Genomic DNA, 14,760 nt, shown 5'->3' with positions numbered 1-14,760 from the left:
ATGTAGGAAAAGTCAGTACAGCCTCAGAGGAACCGGCATTTATGAAAAAAAAAAAAGCTAAGGCAAGAACAAATAAAAAAAGTAGATGTATTTCCGATATGGATGGATATGTTTGGGGTTTTTTTTGTTTAAAGTAATTAACGACCAAATAAACTACTACTACTACTAAGATAAATAAAAATCCACCCATACCCTTCCGTCTATTCACTACTTTGTTAAAGGTGACACGTTAATTGCTGCTAAGATGTGTGAGATATTTCAATAAGAGGTGACAAAGTTTTTTCAAAGAATATGAGTTTATCCATCCATTTTTAGTTATTTATAGGTAATTTTTTTTTGGGGGGGGGTGGTTATTGGTATTGTTTTTTTTATATCATTATTTTATTATTTTATTATTTTTATCAGTAATTTATACTGTTTACTAAATGCTGCTGACAGTCGGGACCCTGAGTACAATGTTTCGTTTCTGTGTATTCTATATGCTGAGATGACAAATAAATTTGAATCTGAAATCTGATTTTTAAGCGGAATCAACCAGCCCTTTTGTGAGCAGCATAAATAACACAGGCCATCGTAGCCAACTCACGCCAGTGTCTTATTCATAGTGTTTAATTCTATGCCATGTGTATGAGTTTATTTAGCAGTGTCACTTGTCAACACATATTTTATCATTCATCTCCATTAACATGCATAGCTCTAGTATCATATGCCAGTCCTATTTCCACACTTGGTTAGTGTTGTCCCGCTGCTTTAGATAGGTTTGATAGATAGGTCTGAAATAGGGGTAAAACTTGTCTGGGTTGTCGGGCTTGTTTTTCAGTAGTGAGCAAAGATAGTGAAAAATAGTCTCAGGAGAGAGGTTGTTTTGTTGGATCATGTGCAAATGAGGGAGCACTTTGTGGGATTAAAACGACTAAATCCCTACAAAAGAAAAGAGCGTCTTTGTCGAAACTTGCCATTTTTATGGTGTCGTTGCAGCTCAGAGGTTGTTGTTCTTTCACATAACAAGGGGTACACATAGATAACAAGAAGAACGATCCTGATACAACGGAAATATTGACCCTTATTCTTGCAAGGTAGTCTAGTATAGCTCATGAAGAAAAAACAAGAGTAATACAGAAACAGAATCCATTATTTTTTGTTTAATTCACATATTAATATGAGAGTTCAAACCCTACTGTCACTTTTAAATAAATATCTAAAAAAAAAAAAAAGAAGCAACAAAAAAGCCAGCCATAAAAGTGTAAGAATATGTGAACACACTTGAGTATCGTCATATTATGTTTTATGATACTGTTGTGATTCTCAGAAACACTCCATATTTAATTAAGAGCTCACAGGCATAGACTTGTTGTAGGGAGTGGTTTATTTTGTGTTGTTAGATAACGGCGTTATATATTACATGAATGGTGAAAAATGCAAATTCACATTCCACTGTTTGTAATACATGGTAAAGTAAACATTTTTCACTCATATCTCATACATAATGTTTTGTCCACGATAAATGGCCTTGTTTATACTATTTTTATGTATTGTAGTATTTAATCCATCCAAGCCGAGTATATTTACTTGTGAAAAGGTGTCACTAAACATTGCAGTTCCCTCTGAGTAAATTTTGAGCATTTACATGATTTTAACATACATTCAGTGTCCTATTTCTGCCCTAATTTATGTGATGTGCACACAACCTTTTGAACTCTAACTGGTGGTTGTAAAAGCTTGAGGCATAATCACATGGATTCGTAATAAATTAACTTTGACCCTCATTTCAATTTAACAACGTGTTATTTGAAGGAACATATGAGCAAATACCTATTAATTCTAGAAGGCTGCATTAGTAGGATTGCACCCTACAGTTTGAGCGGTAATGCTGTAGAAACTGGTGAGTGGTGACTTCAGGGAGACAGTTCCTTTTTTACTTCGTCATAGTATGGTTTTTAAGTGCTCAGTAAATTTTCCACTGCCTCACATTTTTTATGCCAGGGAAGGGTACAAGTATCTTGAATCCCACTTAAATCTGACATCCTGCTCTGTGTCTTTCTGCTTATTGAATTTAAATAATCTCATCTGTAATTCTGTCATTGTCATCTCGGTTAGCCTGGCAAAGCTATAAATCACATGAGTGTAAAGCCATCCTCTCACGGCTGACGGACGTCTTTATGGCTGGCCACATTGTGCTGCTACTGTACAGTGGGGTCGTAAAACCAGGAATGTTTCACAATGTGTATCAGGCTGTAACAGTGAGGAAGGGGACAGCCTGCCCTGGTCGTGTTGTGGACTTTTAAAAAAATTCTGTGTTGATTTATCTTTTCTCCTCTCTGTGTGTTGTCTTTTCAGCTCGCCATTGAGACAGCCGTCCTCAACGGCCAAAGTGTGTCTGGTATGTGGAGATGAGGCGTCGGGATGTCACTACGGGGTTGTGACGTGTGGAAGCTGCAAAGTCTTTTTCAAAAGAGCGGTCGAAGGTATGGAATGCGATTCAGTTTCACAGCCGTCGTCGTTAATCAGATCTGCAAAAACACAAGCAAATACAAACATGCAACACAAGAGACTCATTTCCATTCTTGTGGGACCCAACAATGAAAATGAGTTGGAAGTGCAAGTATCAGACAGATGCTGAAAACAGATGCTGCAAATAAATAAAAACTGTGTGGTGTAAGGTCATTGTATTCAGTAATTTTAATATTATATGACAGAAAACTAAATGTTTTCATGCAAATGAAATGAGTTAAAATAGTTTTACCTTTACAGACAACTGTAGTCATCAGAATGATTATAAGGCTCAGTTTATTTAACTCTGCATAAATGAAATCCAGGACACATTATACATGTTGGAAAATAATTTCTGAAAATATGTGAAAAATCTTCAATATGTCGTGCTGAATCAGGCTGCTTTTGCAGTGTGTTGAGGGAAACTAGTTTTGATGGCATATTCGCCCATGGAGATGCAGTCCCTGGTGTTAAAATGGCTAAATCCCTGCAAAAGAGGAAGAAGAACAAAGCAGGCCTGCCTTAATGAAAGACCCTGAACTTGCCATTTTCAGTGGGTAGGTTGTTTGGAGGCTAGGAGGTTGTTGTTTTACATCGCAAGGAACACTTTGAAAATAGTAAAGACAGCAGGAGTGGAGCAGACTGGTTTATGGTGCAGTGCGGAGGATGGCCAGTACAACTATAGACAAAACTATGTGGTAAAAGGACATAATATTTGTAGATGTCATGTGACATTACAGAGCAATCCCACCGCCATGTTTACAACCACCCAGGGACCGTACGCTAACCTAATAATAATAATAATAATAATAATAATAATAATAATAATAATAATAATAATAATAATAATGGATTAGATTTATATAACGCTTTTCTATGAACGCATATTCAAATCGTGTACAGTGGATCCATTATTCATTCACTCACACATTCCCCCTCTGGTGGTGGTAAACTACATCTGTATCCACAGCTGCCCTGGGGCAGGCTGATGGAAGCGTGGCCGCCAATTAGCACCCACAGCCCCTTCGACCACCACCGAACATTCATACACCAGTCTGAGTAGCAACACTGGAGGCAAGGAGGGTGAAGTGTCTTGCCCAAGGACACGACAGTACATGACTAGGACAGAGTGGGATTCAAACCGCCAACCCTTCAGTTATTCTACCTCCTGAACCCCCAAGCATAACAAAGCTCTAAGTTTGCAGTTCTGACTCTTTAAATTTACTTTGTCTGATTTTATCACAGTCTTATAAGTTAATATCTATTTGATGAACATCCATTAGTTCATTATGGTATTTTTTTTTTTACATAATTGTGGGTCTTTTAGTGCCGTTAGTAGACACTGGTCCACCTATGATTATTTTTTCACAATTTGAAACCTAACTTAATAGATGTAATTTTTTTTAATTGTTGGAATTTGGCTTTGTAAGTAATAACACACTTGCTTGTGGTGTGACAAACTCGGAACAAAATTACTACTGCTTTATATCGACTTTATCAGTAATGTGCCATGTGCTTTATGTGAGTTTCCAACTGTTCCATCAGTAGAGTAATAAAGAAAATACTTTGGTCTTGACTTAGAGTTCACTTTGATGGGACAAGGCAGTGAACCGGCATGCATCTTCCATCCTAGCAGCCATAAATAGCACAAGTGAAGCCACTGGTGACACACATTCATTTGCTGTACGCTATTCTATGTTTCAGATTAGAGTTTAGTCTCTTGTTTGTATTTTCAAGGGACTATTGAAGTGATTGTATTTGTAGACTGGGAACAAGTTGAGGACATAAAAAAAAAAAAAAAAAAATGCACCAGGTAATTTTCCTGCAACAGCCCATGTTATATTTACCTCGGGGAAAATCAGCAGCAGCTATAATGTGCTTTTCATTTTGTGCCTGGTGCCTGAGGCGTTGGCCTAACTCATTTAGATGAGTGAATACAAAACACACTGTTAAACCTCATGTAAAAAAAAAAAAAAGAAAAAGAAGCAAACAAGCCTGCCTGCCTACTAACCAGCCGTCCAGCCCCTCTAGGTGTTTTCCTGACCACTGGAAGAATTGCAGTCATTACCAATTAGATCATACCTTAATTTGATGATATATACACCCCACATTACAGATAGCTGAAACCAGATTATCCATTTAGGGTTATCGAATCAGGCATGCCATTGTTCTTGCTTTAAGCGTGGCCGGCAGAGAGCTGGTGGCAGATGCTAACGATGCGACTTTATGTGAGAGTGGAAGTCAGGTGAAGAGCTGACGAGTGTTAAAACCTCTCTAAGCTGTGTGATTTGTGATTAAATAAAGCCCGACTGTCTCTCACAACTCATAATATATACAATGATTCTAATAAAACTCAGTGTTACAGACATAATGTTAAATGCCCCATGTAATCCAATTTATATCGTTTTGATTATCTCTCTGTATTTTCCTTGATTCTCTGCCAAAAAAACTTGTGTCTGCGCAAAGGTATTAAAGCCTAACAAGGGCAGTTCATGTAATGATGATGTCATTATGGCTGCATGTGACGTCTTTGCGAAGCGGTTACCTTATTTGACCCCTCCACAGCTGCTGCTGAGGTGGGAAGAGAGAGGTAAGGTGGAGCGCGGCGACGGATGAAAATAGTGAGAGAAGGATTTTGCAAAGTGAAGAGAGATAGAGGACAGTGAAACAGATACAGCGAGAGAGGAGGGGGGGAGGAAGGACAAAGAAAAAGTCAGACGCAGACAGAGAGATAAAGAGAGGAGGAGAGAGAGAGAGGGAGAGGAGTAAGAAACGGGGACGGAAAACGATGTGTCAGCAATGAGCTCCGGAGAGGTGTAAGTTAGGACGCCAGGAGACGTTTGACTCCTCCCCCTCGCCCAGCGTTCCCTCCTTTTTTCTCCTCCTCTTTTCTCTCAAAGTTAAAAACTTAGACTCACTATTTGAGATATAAAAGAAGACTGCAGAGAGTGGGCATCTGTACAAGCAGAATAATCCAGCCCATGCTTAATTTCTTTTGGCACCGCCTGCCTCGGGGGACACAACTTTTCAGTTGGCTGTAGCTCATTAGACGACTAACTGGCTCACAGCCCTTTACTACAGAGCTAGTTAGCATTCTGGAGTCATCAACAAATCAGATGAAATCCTCCGACTGTGGAGGGTCTGGTTTCCCCTTCATTCAAATCACACAAGTGCATGTGTGTATAGCTTTTTTGTTGTTTTGTGCTTGTGTTGTTTTTTTTTTTTTGTTTTTTTTTAAAAACATCACTTGTGCTTGGCAGTTATTCGTTATGGTCCACATTTTAGTTTTAAACTTAGAGTATTTTTAGATTATCGATTGGCCACATGGGCTTTTGACCGTCCAAAAGTGTGCACTTACTGTCCTCTACAAAAGAACAAATATTCATTCCATTAAATTGTTGTCTTATCTACCAGAAGGCACAGCTGACCATAGAGTTTAAAGCCACGGTCCTAGGGAATATATACAAATATGAAATTATTAGTTAAGTCTTCTTTCTGGCTTACTTTTGCTCAAATGCATTCAGTTATTATTTATAGTCACATTGTACTGCACTCAAGCAAACCAGGGTTTTAAAAAAATGAGTGAAACTAAAACTAGCAGTGAAAATAAAATTTCTTATAAGGTTCAATATGGAAGATTCATGCATGCTTGTGCAGTAGGCTGTTTGTTTGTTGTCATAATCTAACTCCATTTCTAAGCGAACAACTCTGTCTGTTGTCTTCATCTATGACTGATTTCTGTGTAGATGACGTGGTTTTTCCACGAAAATTTGCATGCATTCTCCTGAGATTGTCAGTGCTTCTCTTCTTCTCCTCTACATTGATAAGAGCGTAGTACATGCTAATGTTAATGGTAAACTAAGCTTGTTAATGTCAACAAATAAGCTACAAACACAAAACAGACACCAACGCAAACTTCAAGAAAGCACAATCTGCCACGTGTAATTTTAGCATATCCAACCTTTAAATGAAACGAAAACAAATGAGAAACAAAGAAAAAGAATTGCAAGTGCAATGTATTCTTTCATGTCTGTTTTTTTCAGCTTTTTCCCTTAAAAAACTAAAATTAAATAAATCATGAACTAAAACTAGTCAAAACCTCAAACTATAAATAACTACTTGTGCAACTGTATAATGTAATCAAACTGATTTAAAAAAAGAAAAAACTGAAACTAAAACTCTGAAACAAAAGTCATATTCAAAACTAACATACCGCTATAATGTACTCAAACTAATAAAAAAAGGAAAAAACTGAAACTTTAAAACAAGTCATATTCAAAACTAACATACCGCTATAATACAATCGAACTGATTAAAAAAAGAAAAGACTAAAACTCTAAAACAAAAGTCATATTCAAAACTAAAATACCACTATAATGTACTCAAACTGATTTAAAAGAAGAAAAACCCCAAACTAAAACTCAAAACAAAAGTCATATTCAAAACTAGAATACCTCTATAATGTACTCGAACTAATTAAAAAAAAGAAAAAAACTAAAACTCTAAAAAAGTCATATTCAAAACTAAAATTCTGCTATAATGTACTCAAACTGATTAAAAAAAGAAAAGACTAAAACTCTAAAACTCAAAACAAAAGTCATATTCAAAACTAGAATACCTCTATAATGTACTCGAACTGATTAAAAAAAGAACAAACTCAAACTAAAACTCCAAAAAAAGTCATATTCAAAACTAAAATTCTGCTATAATGTACTCAAACTGATTAAAAAAAGAAAAAACTCAAACTCTAAAACAAAAGTCATATTCAAAACTAAAATTCTGCTATAATGTACTCAAACTGATTAAAAAAAGGAAAAAACTCAAACTCTAAAACAAAAGGCATATTCAAAACTAAAATACCACTATAAATTATAGTGGTATTTTAGTTTTGAATATGACTTTTTTTTATCAGTTTGAGTACATTATAGTACATTATAGTCTATAATGTACTCAAATTGATTGAAAAAAAGAAAAAACTCAAACTAAAACTGTAAGAAAGTCATATTCAAAACTAAAATAGTGTTATAATGTACTCGAACTGATTAAAAAAAGAAAAAACTCAAACTAAAACTGTAAAACAAAAGTCATATTCAAAACTAAAACAGCCCTTAAAAGCAGCGGTTATTCATCTTCCTTCATATTCACTAGAAATCATCCAGTTTATCTTACACTGTGCACCTACTTTTATACTCACCCTGTTCATCGACTGTCACATTTTAGATGTTCCTGTAAAGTAAACAGACCCCAAAGGTAGCAGGTAGTCATTTTTATGAACCTCAGAAATGTTGGAGGTTTATTGCCGTCGGTGACTGTCTCACGCAAAAATGCACCTAATTTATGACCTCCTGACACAACACAGCGGTTTGTAAATATGCGTTAGCGTCACTAATGAAATGTGGAAATAGCTGAATTCATTCATGTGATTCTGTACTGCATGCACTCCGCTAAAGGCCGGTTTGTTGATATAAGACAGCTGCACTCAATAAACGACTCCATGTGGAGCACATTTGAAGAGTCCAACACCAGCTTATTATTCACATGTCATCAGAGGCTTGGCATGTCTGCGCGTCGTGATATTACTAGGCACTGCTTTTAGCTCACTAGCTGTTTTTGCTGGTCTCTTATTGAACTCAAAGTTTATAGAATTAGAAGTCAACCTTGTTATGGCCTCACTTTGTTCTGCAATGTGACGGGGTCGTGGTTTCCATGGCGCTGGTTTCAATCTAAAAATCTCGTCTTCGGTACCGCCTCGCTGGGAGAGGTAATCTGAGGACACGGCTTGCACTGTTTGTGCTTTGACTGGCAGATCCGAGAGCCAATCGCATCGTTTAGGCTCATGCCAGGGGAATAAATGCCTCCCCTCCAGTGCCGGAGAGTGAATGCTTCAGGTTGTGTGTGAGAGGCTCATGTAACAACAGCTGGAGCCGAGCCATTTAGCAGTGTTGTCCTGATCCCGGCTCCCCGACACATGTCTCACATCAGAGCTTCTTTGATCAGAAACGGCGTATAACAAACAAACACGGGCAAAAGCTTCCCCCGCACACGTCTGAACACACATCTGCATTAGCAGTAAATGAATTCAGGTGTACAGTATTAAGTAGACATTAAATCCGCAAAGCTTACTATAAGCATGTGTGTGACCCACATTGCTAATAGGCATTAGGGCTGGAGTGGAGGAAGGGTCTCTTTAATGCAGCCCAGAAACATTTAGCATCATAATAGCTGAGGACATTGTACACCGTCGCTGCTTTAAAAATAGACTCACGGGCAGGTTAGAGTTGGGCTGCGTTTAATGTTTAATGTAATAGTGAACAAACCTAAGACTTGTTTTATTTCTATTAAAATGTTAAAAGACAGTGGAATAGATATCAGGGCTTTGTTTCTTTTTGACTAAAATGTTTAAAACTTTAGAATTTGAACACAAAGCAACAAAACTGCCGGTAAATGTCTGGCAGCTTTGGTTGGATGTTCATTATTTCATCATTTCAGCACAACAAAACATATAATTTACCTTCCTGTAAAGTCTTTTATTACCCGTATATTGTGTATTTGTGATGATATACTGTAACTCTCACACACTTCCTCCTTGTCCTCAGTTCCTGTGGCCTGGGCTAACCTGCAGGTCATCGTGACACTCCTGTAAGAAATAATCAGACCTCCATCTCTTCCTGTTTCCTAACATCAATGCAAAAAAGGAGCCACTGCAGACACCGGGTTACGCTTTATGTCTTTAACCAAATAAGTGATGCCAATCTGATGGGCAGTGTATTCACAGATGATTGATTTGTCAAAGATAAAGCACTAGAAGGGCATTGTTGCACTGATTTATTTATTTATTAATTTTTTTACTGTGTAATTTCTTAGTCTTAAGTTATATTTACATATATCATTATAGATATAGTAGTTGCAGGTGGAATTGTAAGTATGAGGATGGTAAAACTAAAAAAGGAAAACTGGCAGTACAAATAATTTTGTGGACTAAACTTACAAACTTACAAATAAAAATAAAAACTGATTGCAAAACTAGGACAAATAAACTACAATGTGACGAAAAAGTAAGCTAAGGTAATGTTTGCCACATTTTCCTCTCATTTTAAACAGGAATAAAGTAGCTTTGCACAATATGATACTTTTAATAAACATTTTTTAACTATTTAATGGTAATATGTTTCATCCTGCCTTTTTCAGTTTCAGCTAATACCTAAGAAACTAAAATGAAAGAAAAATCAAACTAAAACTAGCGACCTCCGCAGTATAAAATGAGAACACATGCACTTAAGCACATGTACAACCACGTACAACAAAATAAAAATGAAAACTAATTAAAATATAAATATATAAAATGTCTGTTTCTTATTCATTGTATACACTGTAAAAAATCCAAATCTTACCAAGTGTATTTTTCTCATTTCTAGTCAAAATATCTCATCACACTTCAAATAAGACATAATCACCTAAAGAGTAACTTTTCAGTGAGATATAAGAACTTATTTTTAGACAATAGATCTTGAAAATCTAGATAAGATAAACAGCTGTGCTGGATGGGGAACTACACAATTAAGTTGCCTGGAACGTCTGGATTGTTATAAAAAGAGGCTCCAGGAGTTAAAATAGGATTCACATAGAAGCTGTTATTTTGTTTACTAATGTCTCCAATCCTATAATAATGTTGTAAATATCCAGCAGTTGTCTTTTGTTTTTCCTTCTTATGTGAATTTCTCTAATTTGCTGCTTTTGTGCACAGAGCTTAATTTAGTCATTATTATCATGGGAAATGTGGACATGTGTAAAGTAGCACAGATTAGGGCAGTGTTTACAATTTAGAACCATGAGAACACTTACATACACTGGAATAATAATAATAATAATAATAATAATAATAATAACAACAATAATAATAATAATAATAATAATAATAATAATAATAATAATTGTACGATCACGTACAACTAACTAAAAATGAAAACTAATGAAAATGTAAATATATAAAATGACTGTTTCTTATTCATTGTATACACTGCAAAAATCCAAATGTAAGATTTGGATTTTTGCAGTGTATACAATGAATACAAGTGTATTTTTCTCATTTCTTGTCAAAATATCTCATCACATTTAAAATAAGACATAATCACCTAAAGAGTAACTTTTCAGTGAGATATAAGAACTTATTTTTAGACGATAGATCTTGAAAATCTTATTTCAAAAAATCTTACCAAGAAAATTTTCACTCAATCCATTGGCAGATTTTTGTGGTTGAATTAAGCAAAACAAATCTTGAATTAAGCAAAAAAAATCTGCCAATGGAACAAGTGAAAATTATTATTATTATTATTATTATTATTATTATTATTATTATTATTATTATTATTATTATTATTATTATTATTATTCCAGTGTATGTAAGTATTCTCAAGGTTCTAAATTGTAAACACTGCCCTAATCGGTGCTACTTTACACATGTCCACATTTCCCATGATGATAATAATGACTAAATTAAGCTCTGTGCACAAAAGCAGCAAATTAGAGAAATTCACATAAGAAGGAAAAACAAAAGACAACTGCTGGATATTTACAACATTATTATAGGATTGGAGACATTAGTAAACAAAATAACAGCTTCTATGTGAATCCTATTTTAACTCCTGGAGCCTCTTTTTATAACAATCCAGACGTTCCAGGCAACTTAATTGTGTAGTTCCCCATCCAGCACAGCTGTTTATCTTATCTAGATTTTCAAGATTTATTGTCTAAAATAAGTTCTTCTATCTCACTGAAAAGTTACTCTTTAGGTGATTATGACTTATTTTAAATGTGATGAGATATTTTGACTAGAAATGAGAAAAATACACTTGGTAAGATTTGAATTTTTTTCAGTGTATACAATGAATAAGAAACAAACATTTTATATATTTATATTTTCATTAGTTTTCGTTTTTATTTAGTTGTACGTGGTTGTACATGTGCTTAAGTGCATGTGTTTTTATTTAATACTGAGGAGGTCGCTAGTTTTAGTTTGATTTTTCTTTCATTTTAGTTTCTTAGGTATTAGCTGAAACTGAAAAAGGCAGGATGAAACATATTACCATTAAATAGTTAAACTAGAAGCACTCGGAGAGCGCAGACCTCCGCCAAGGCTGATCAGTGGCCCCCCCACCCCCGATCACCACCAAAATTTAATCATTTCTTCCTTATCCCATTTCCAACAAACCCTGAAAATTTCATCAAAATCTGTCCATAACTTTTTGAGTTATGTTGCACAATAATGGACAGACAAACAGACAAACAAACCCTGGCAAAAACACAACCTCCTTGGCGGAGGTAAAAATGTTCATTAAAGGTATCATATTGTGCAAAGCTACTTTATTCCTGTTTAAAATGAGAGGAAAATGTGCCAAACATTATCTTAGCTTACTTTTTCGTCCCATTGTAGTTTATTTATTTGTCCTAGTTTTGCAATCAGTCATTTTTATTTTTATTTGTGATTTGTTTGTAATTCAGTCCACAAAATTATTTCTACTGCCAGTTTTACTTTTTTAGTTTTATCATCCTCATACTTAAAATCCCACCTGCAACTACTATATCTATAATGATATATGTAAATATAACTTAAGACTAAGAAATTGCACTTGGTAAGATTTAGATTTTATTTCCAGTGTATGTAAGTATTCTCAAGGTTCTAAATTGTAAACACTGCCCTAATCGGTGCTACTTTACACATGTCCACATTTCCCATGATGATAATAATGACTAAATTAAGCTCTGTGCACAAAAGCAGCAAATTAGAGAAATTCACATAAGAAGGAAAAACAAAAGACAACTGCTGGATATTTACAACATTATTATAGGATTGGAGACATTAGTAAACAAAATAACAGCTTCTATGTGAATCCTATTTTAACTCCTGGAGCCTCTTTTTATAACAATCCAGACGTTCCAGGCAACTTAATTGTGTAGTGCCCCATCCAGCACAGCTGTTTGAGTGTTGTCCAAAACACTGAGGCAGACAGCGATTTGCATACTGCTGGCCCAGCGGTAACAACAATTACATCTGTGAAAGGCCTGTTTTTTGGTTGGTTTGGTTAGTTATATGCCACCTTGTGTATGTTTGCAGTAGCAGATCACAGCTAAGAATTTGCAGCCTCTGCCAAATGTCATTCAGATATACAGTTGTATTGTCGATGCCGGTCAGCTACAGTAGTCAGGGGTTATATTCACAAGGAGAGGTCTTTAAACGTCAGGTTAAGAGCTTTATTCTAGCAAAGGTCTGAAGTCGGTGTGTTTTTTTTTTGTTTGTTTGAAAAGCAGATGTACTGTCAGCTGTGCCGGTAACAGAGAACAGCAGGGCAGATTACGCTGGTTAAAGGAGTGTCCCCGTAGGAAACCGCATTTCCCTTTCAGAAAAAAGTCGACTTAACTGATGTATGCCTGAGTTGACAGACAACAGAGACTCCTCAGTGGGTTGTTGCCAGATTGTAAGATCATTAGCTAAAAGTAGACTTGAGTGGACTCCATTAAAAAAAAATTGGAGCGCCGTCACATGAAGAAGAATGCTGACAGAGACGGCTTTGTACCAGCGGTTTTTCAAAGAACGTCAAATTCTCTCCATATCTAAGAATCTGTACACAACACTCTGAACCACCGCAGTGCACGGCTATTAGGGCTGCGCGATATTGGAAAAAAACTGATATTGCGATATTTTTTTAACCCTGCGATATATGTTGCGATATGAAAAAATACTCAGGAGGATATAGGTTATTATCGTTAACGAAAACTAACGAAATGACGAAAACTAGAATTGAGAAAACATTTTCGTTAACTGAAATAAATAAAAACTATAATTAAAAGAAAAAAATGGTAACTAACTGAAACTGTATTATGTGCTTGCAAAACTAACTAAAACGTCTAAAAATTGTGGATAAAATTCCCTTCGTTTTTGTCAGTGTTGGATTGATACGAAAGCGACTTATTTTGCTCTAGCAATTTTAGCTAAGGGGCGACACGGTGGTGCAGTGGTTAGCACTCGTGCCTCACAGCAAGAAGGTCCTGGGTTCGATTCCAACACCAGTCGACGGGGGGTGGGACCTTTCTGTGTGGAGTTTGCATGTTCTCCCCGTGTCTGCGTGGGTTCTCTCCGGGTACTCCAGCTTCCTCCCACCATCCAAAGACATGCACTAATAGGTTAATTGATTAATCTAAATTGCCCATAGGTGTGAATGTGAGAGTGTTTGTTTGTCTCTATATGTTCAGTCCTGTGATGAACTGGCGACTTGTCCAGGGTGTACCCTGCCTTCGCCCCTATGCAGCTGGGATAGGCTCCAAGCGACCCCCGTGACCCTAGTGAGGATAAAGCAGGTTCAGATAATGAATGAATGAATGAATTTCAGCTAGCGGCACCATACACGGTTCACGGTCCATCACTTCTTGTCACTTGTCGTTTAGAGTCGTCCTCTCGTCCCCACTCTACCTAGAAACATGGAGACTAAAGTTGGGAGAAAGCAGCAGAGTCCTGTACGGGATTTATTTGAATACGATGGCGAAGAAGATAAAAGATATAAAAAAAACTAAAATTAATACTAAAACTAAACTAAAACTAAACATTTAGGAAAAAAATGAAAACTAATAAAAACTAGCAAAACCTGCTCTAAAAACAAATTAGAACTAACTGAATTAGAGGAGAAAAAAAAGTCAAAACTAAATAAAACTAAACTATAATAAAAAATCCCAAACTATTATAACCTTGCTGTGTGGTGCTGACATAAATGGTCCAACTAATTAGTTGTGTTTCCTCTTGTTGTGGCGACAGGTGGAAGGCACTGTCGACACAGAACACGTGTTTCAGTATCATCCTTCTTGTAGTCAAAATATATCCAGATAACTGACTTCAGCAAACTGAATCTAAGCAAAATAAATCTTGAATTAAGCAAAAAAAATTGCAATACAAACAATGGACAAAAAAAGACCTAATCATCTGAAGAGTAAGTTTTCAGTGAGATAGAAGAACTTACTTTTAGACAATAGATCTTGAAAATCTTATTTCAAGAAATCTTACCAAGATAACTTTCACTTGTTTCATTGGCAGATTTTTTTGCTTAATTCAAGATTTTTTTGGCTTAATTCAGACAAAAAAAAATCCGCCAATGGAACTAGTGAAAATAATCTTGGTAAGATGTCTTGAAATAAGGTTTTCATGATCTGTTGTCTAAAAATAAGTTCTTATATCTCACTGAAAAGTTACTCTTTAGGTGATTATGTCTTATTTTAAGTGTGATG

General features: G+C 35.8%; 1 protein-coding gene across 1 annotated transcript in view; it reads left to right on the top strand.

Moving 5' to 3' along the window:
• nr3c2 (nuclear receptor subfamily 3, group C, member 2) overlaps window positions 1–14,760 on the top strand; it is a 173,942-nt gene that overhangs the window by 99,622 nt on the left and 59,560 nt on the right. Inside the window, exon 4 of the mRNA XM_030140900.1 lies at window positions 2,338–2,465. Within this exon, the coding sequence (XP_029996760.1) occupies window positions 2,338–2,465 (128 nt within the window). The remainder of the gene's footprint in view (window positions 1–2,337; window positions 2,466–14,760) is intronic.

Source organism: Sphaeramia orbicularis, chromosome 1 (genome assembly GCF_902148855.1).
Source record: "Sphaeramia orbicularis chromosome 1, fSphaOr1.1, whole genome shotgun sequence".
Lineage (NCBI taxonomy): Eukaryota > Metazoa > Chordata > Actinopteri > Kurtiformes > Apogonidae > Sphaeramia > Sphaeramia orbicularis.
This window is presented reverse-complemented; position numbering and strand designations above follow the sequence as displayed.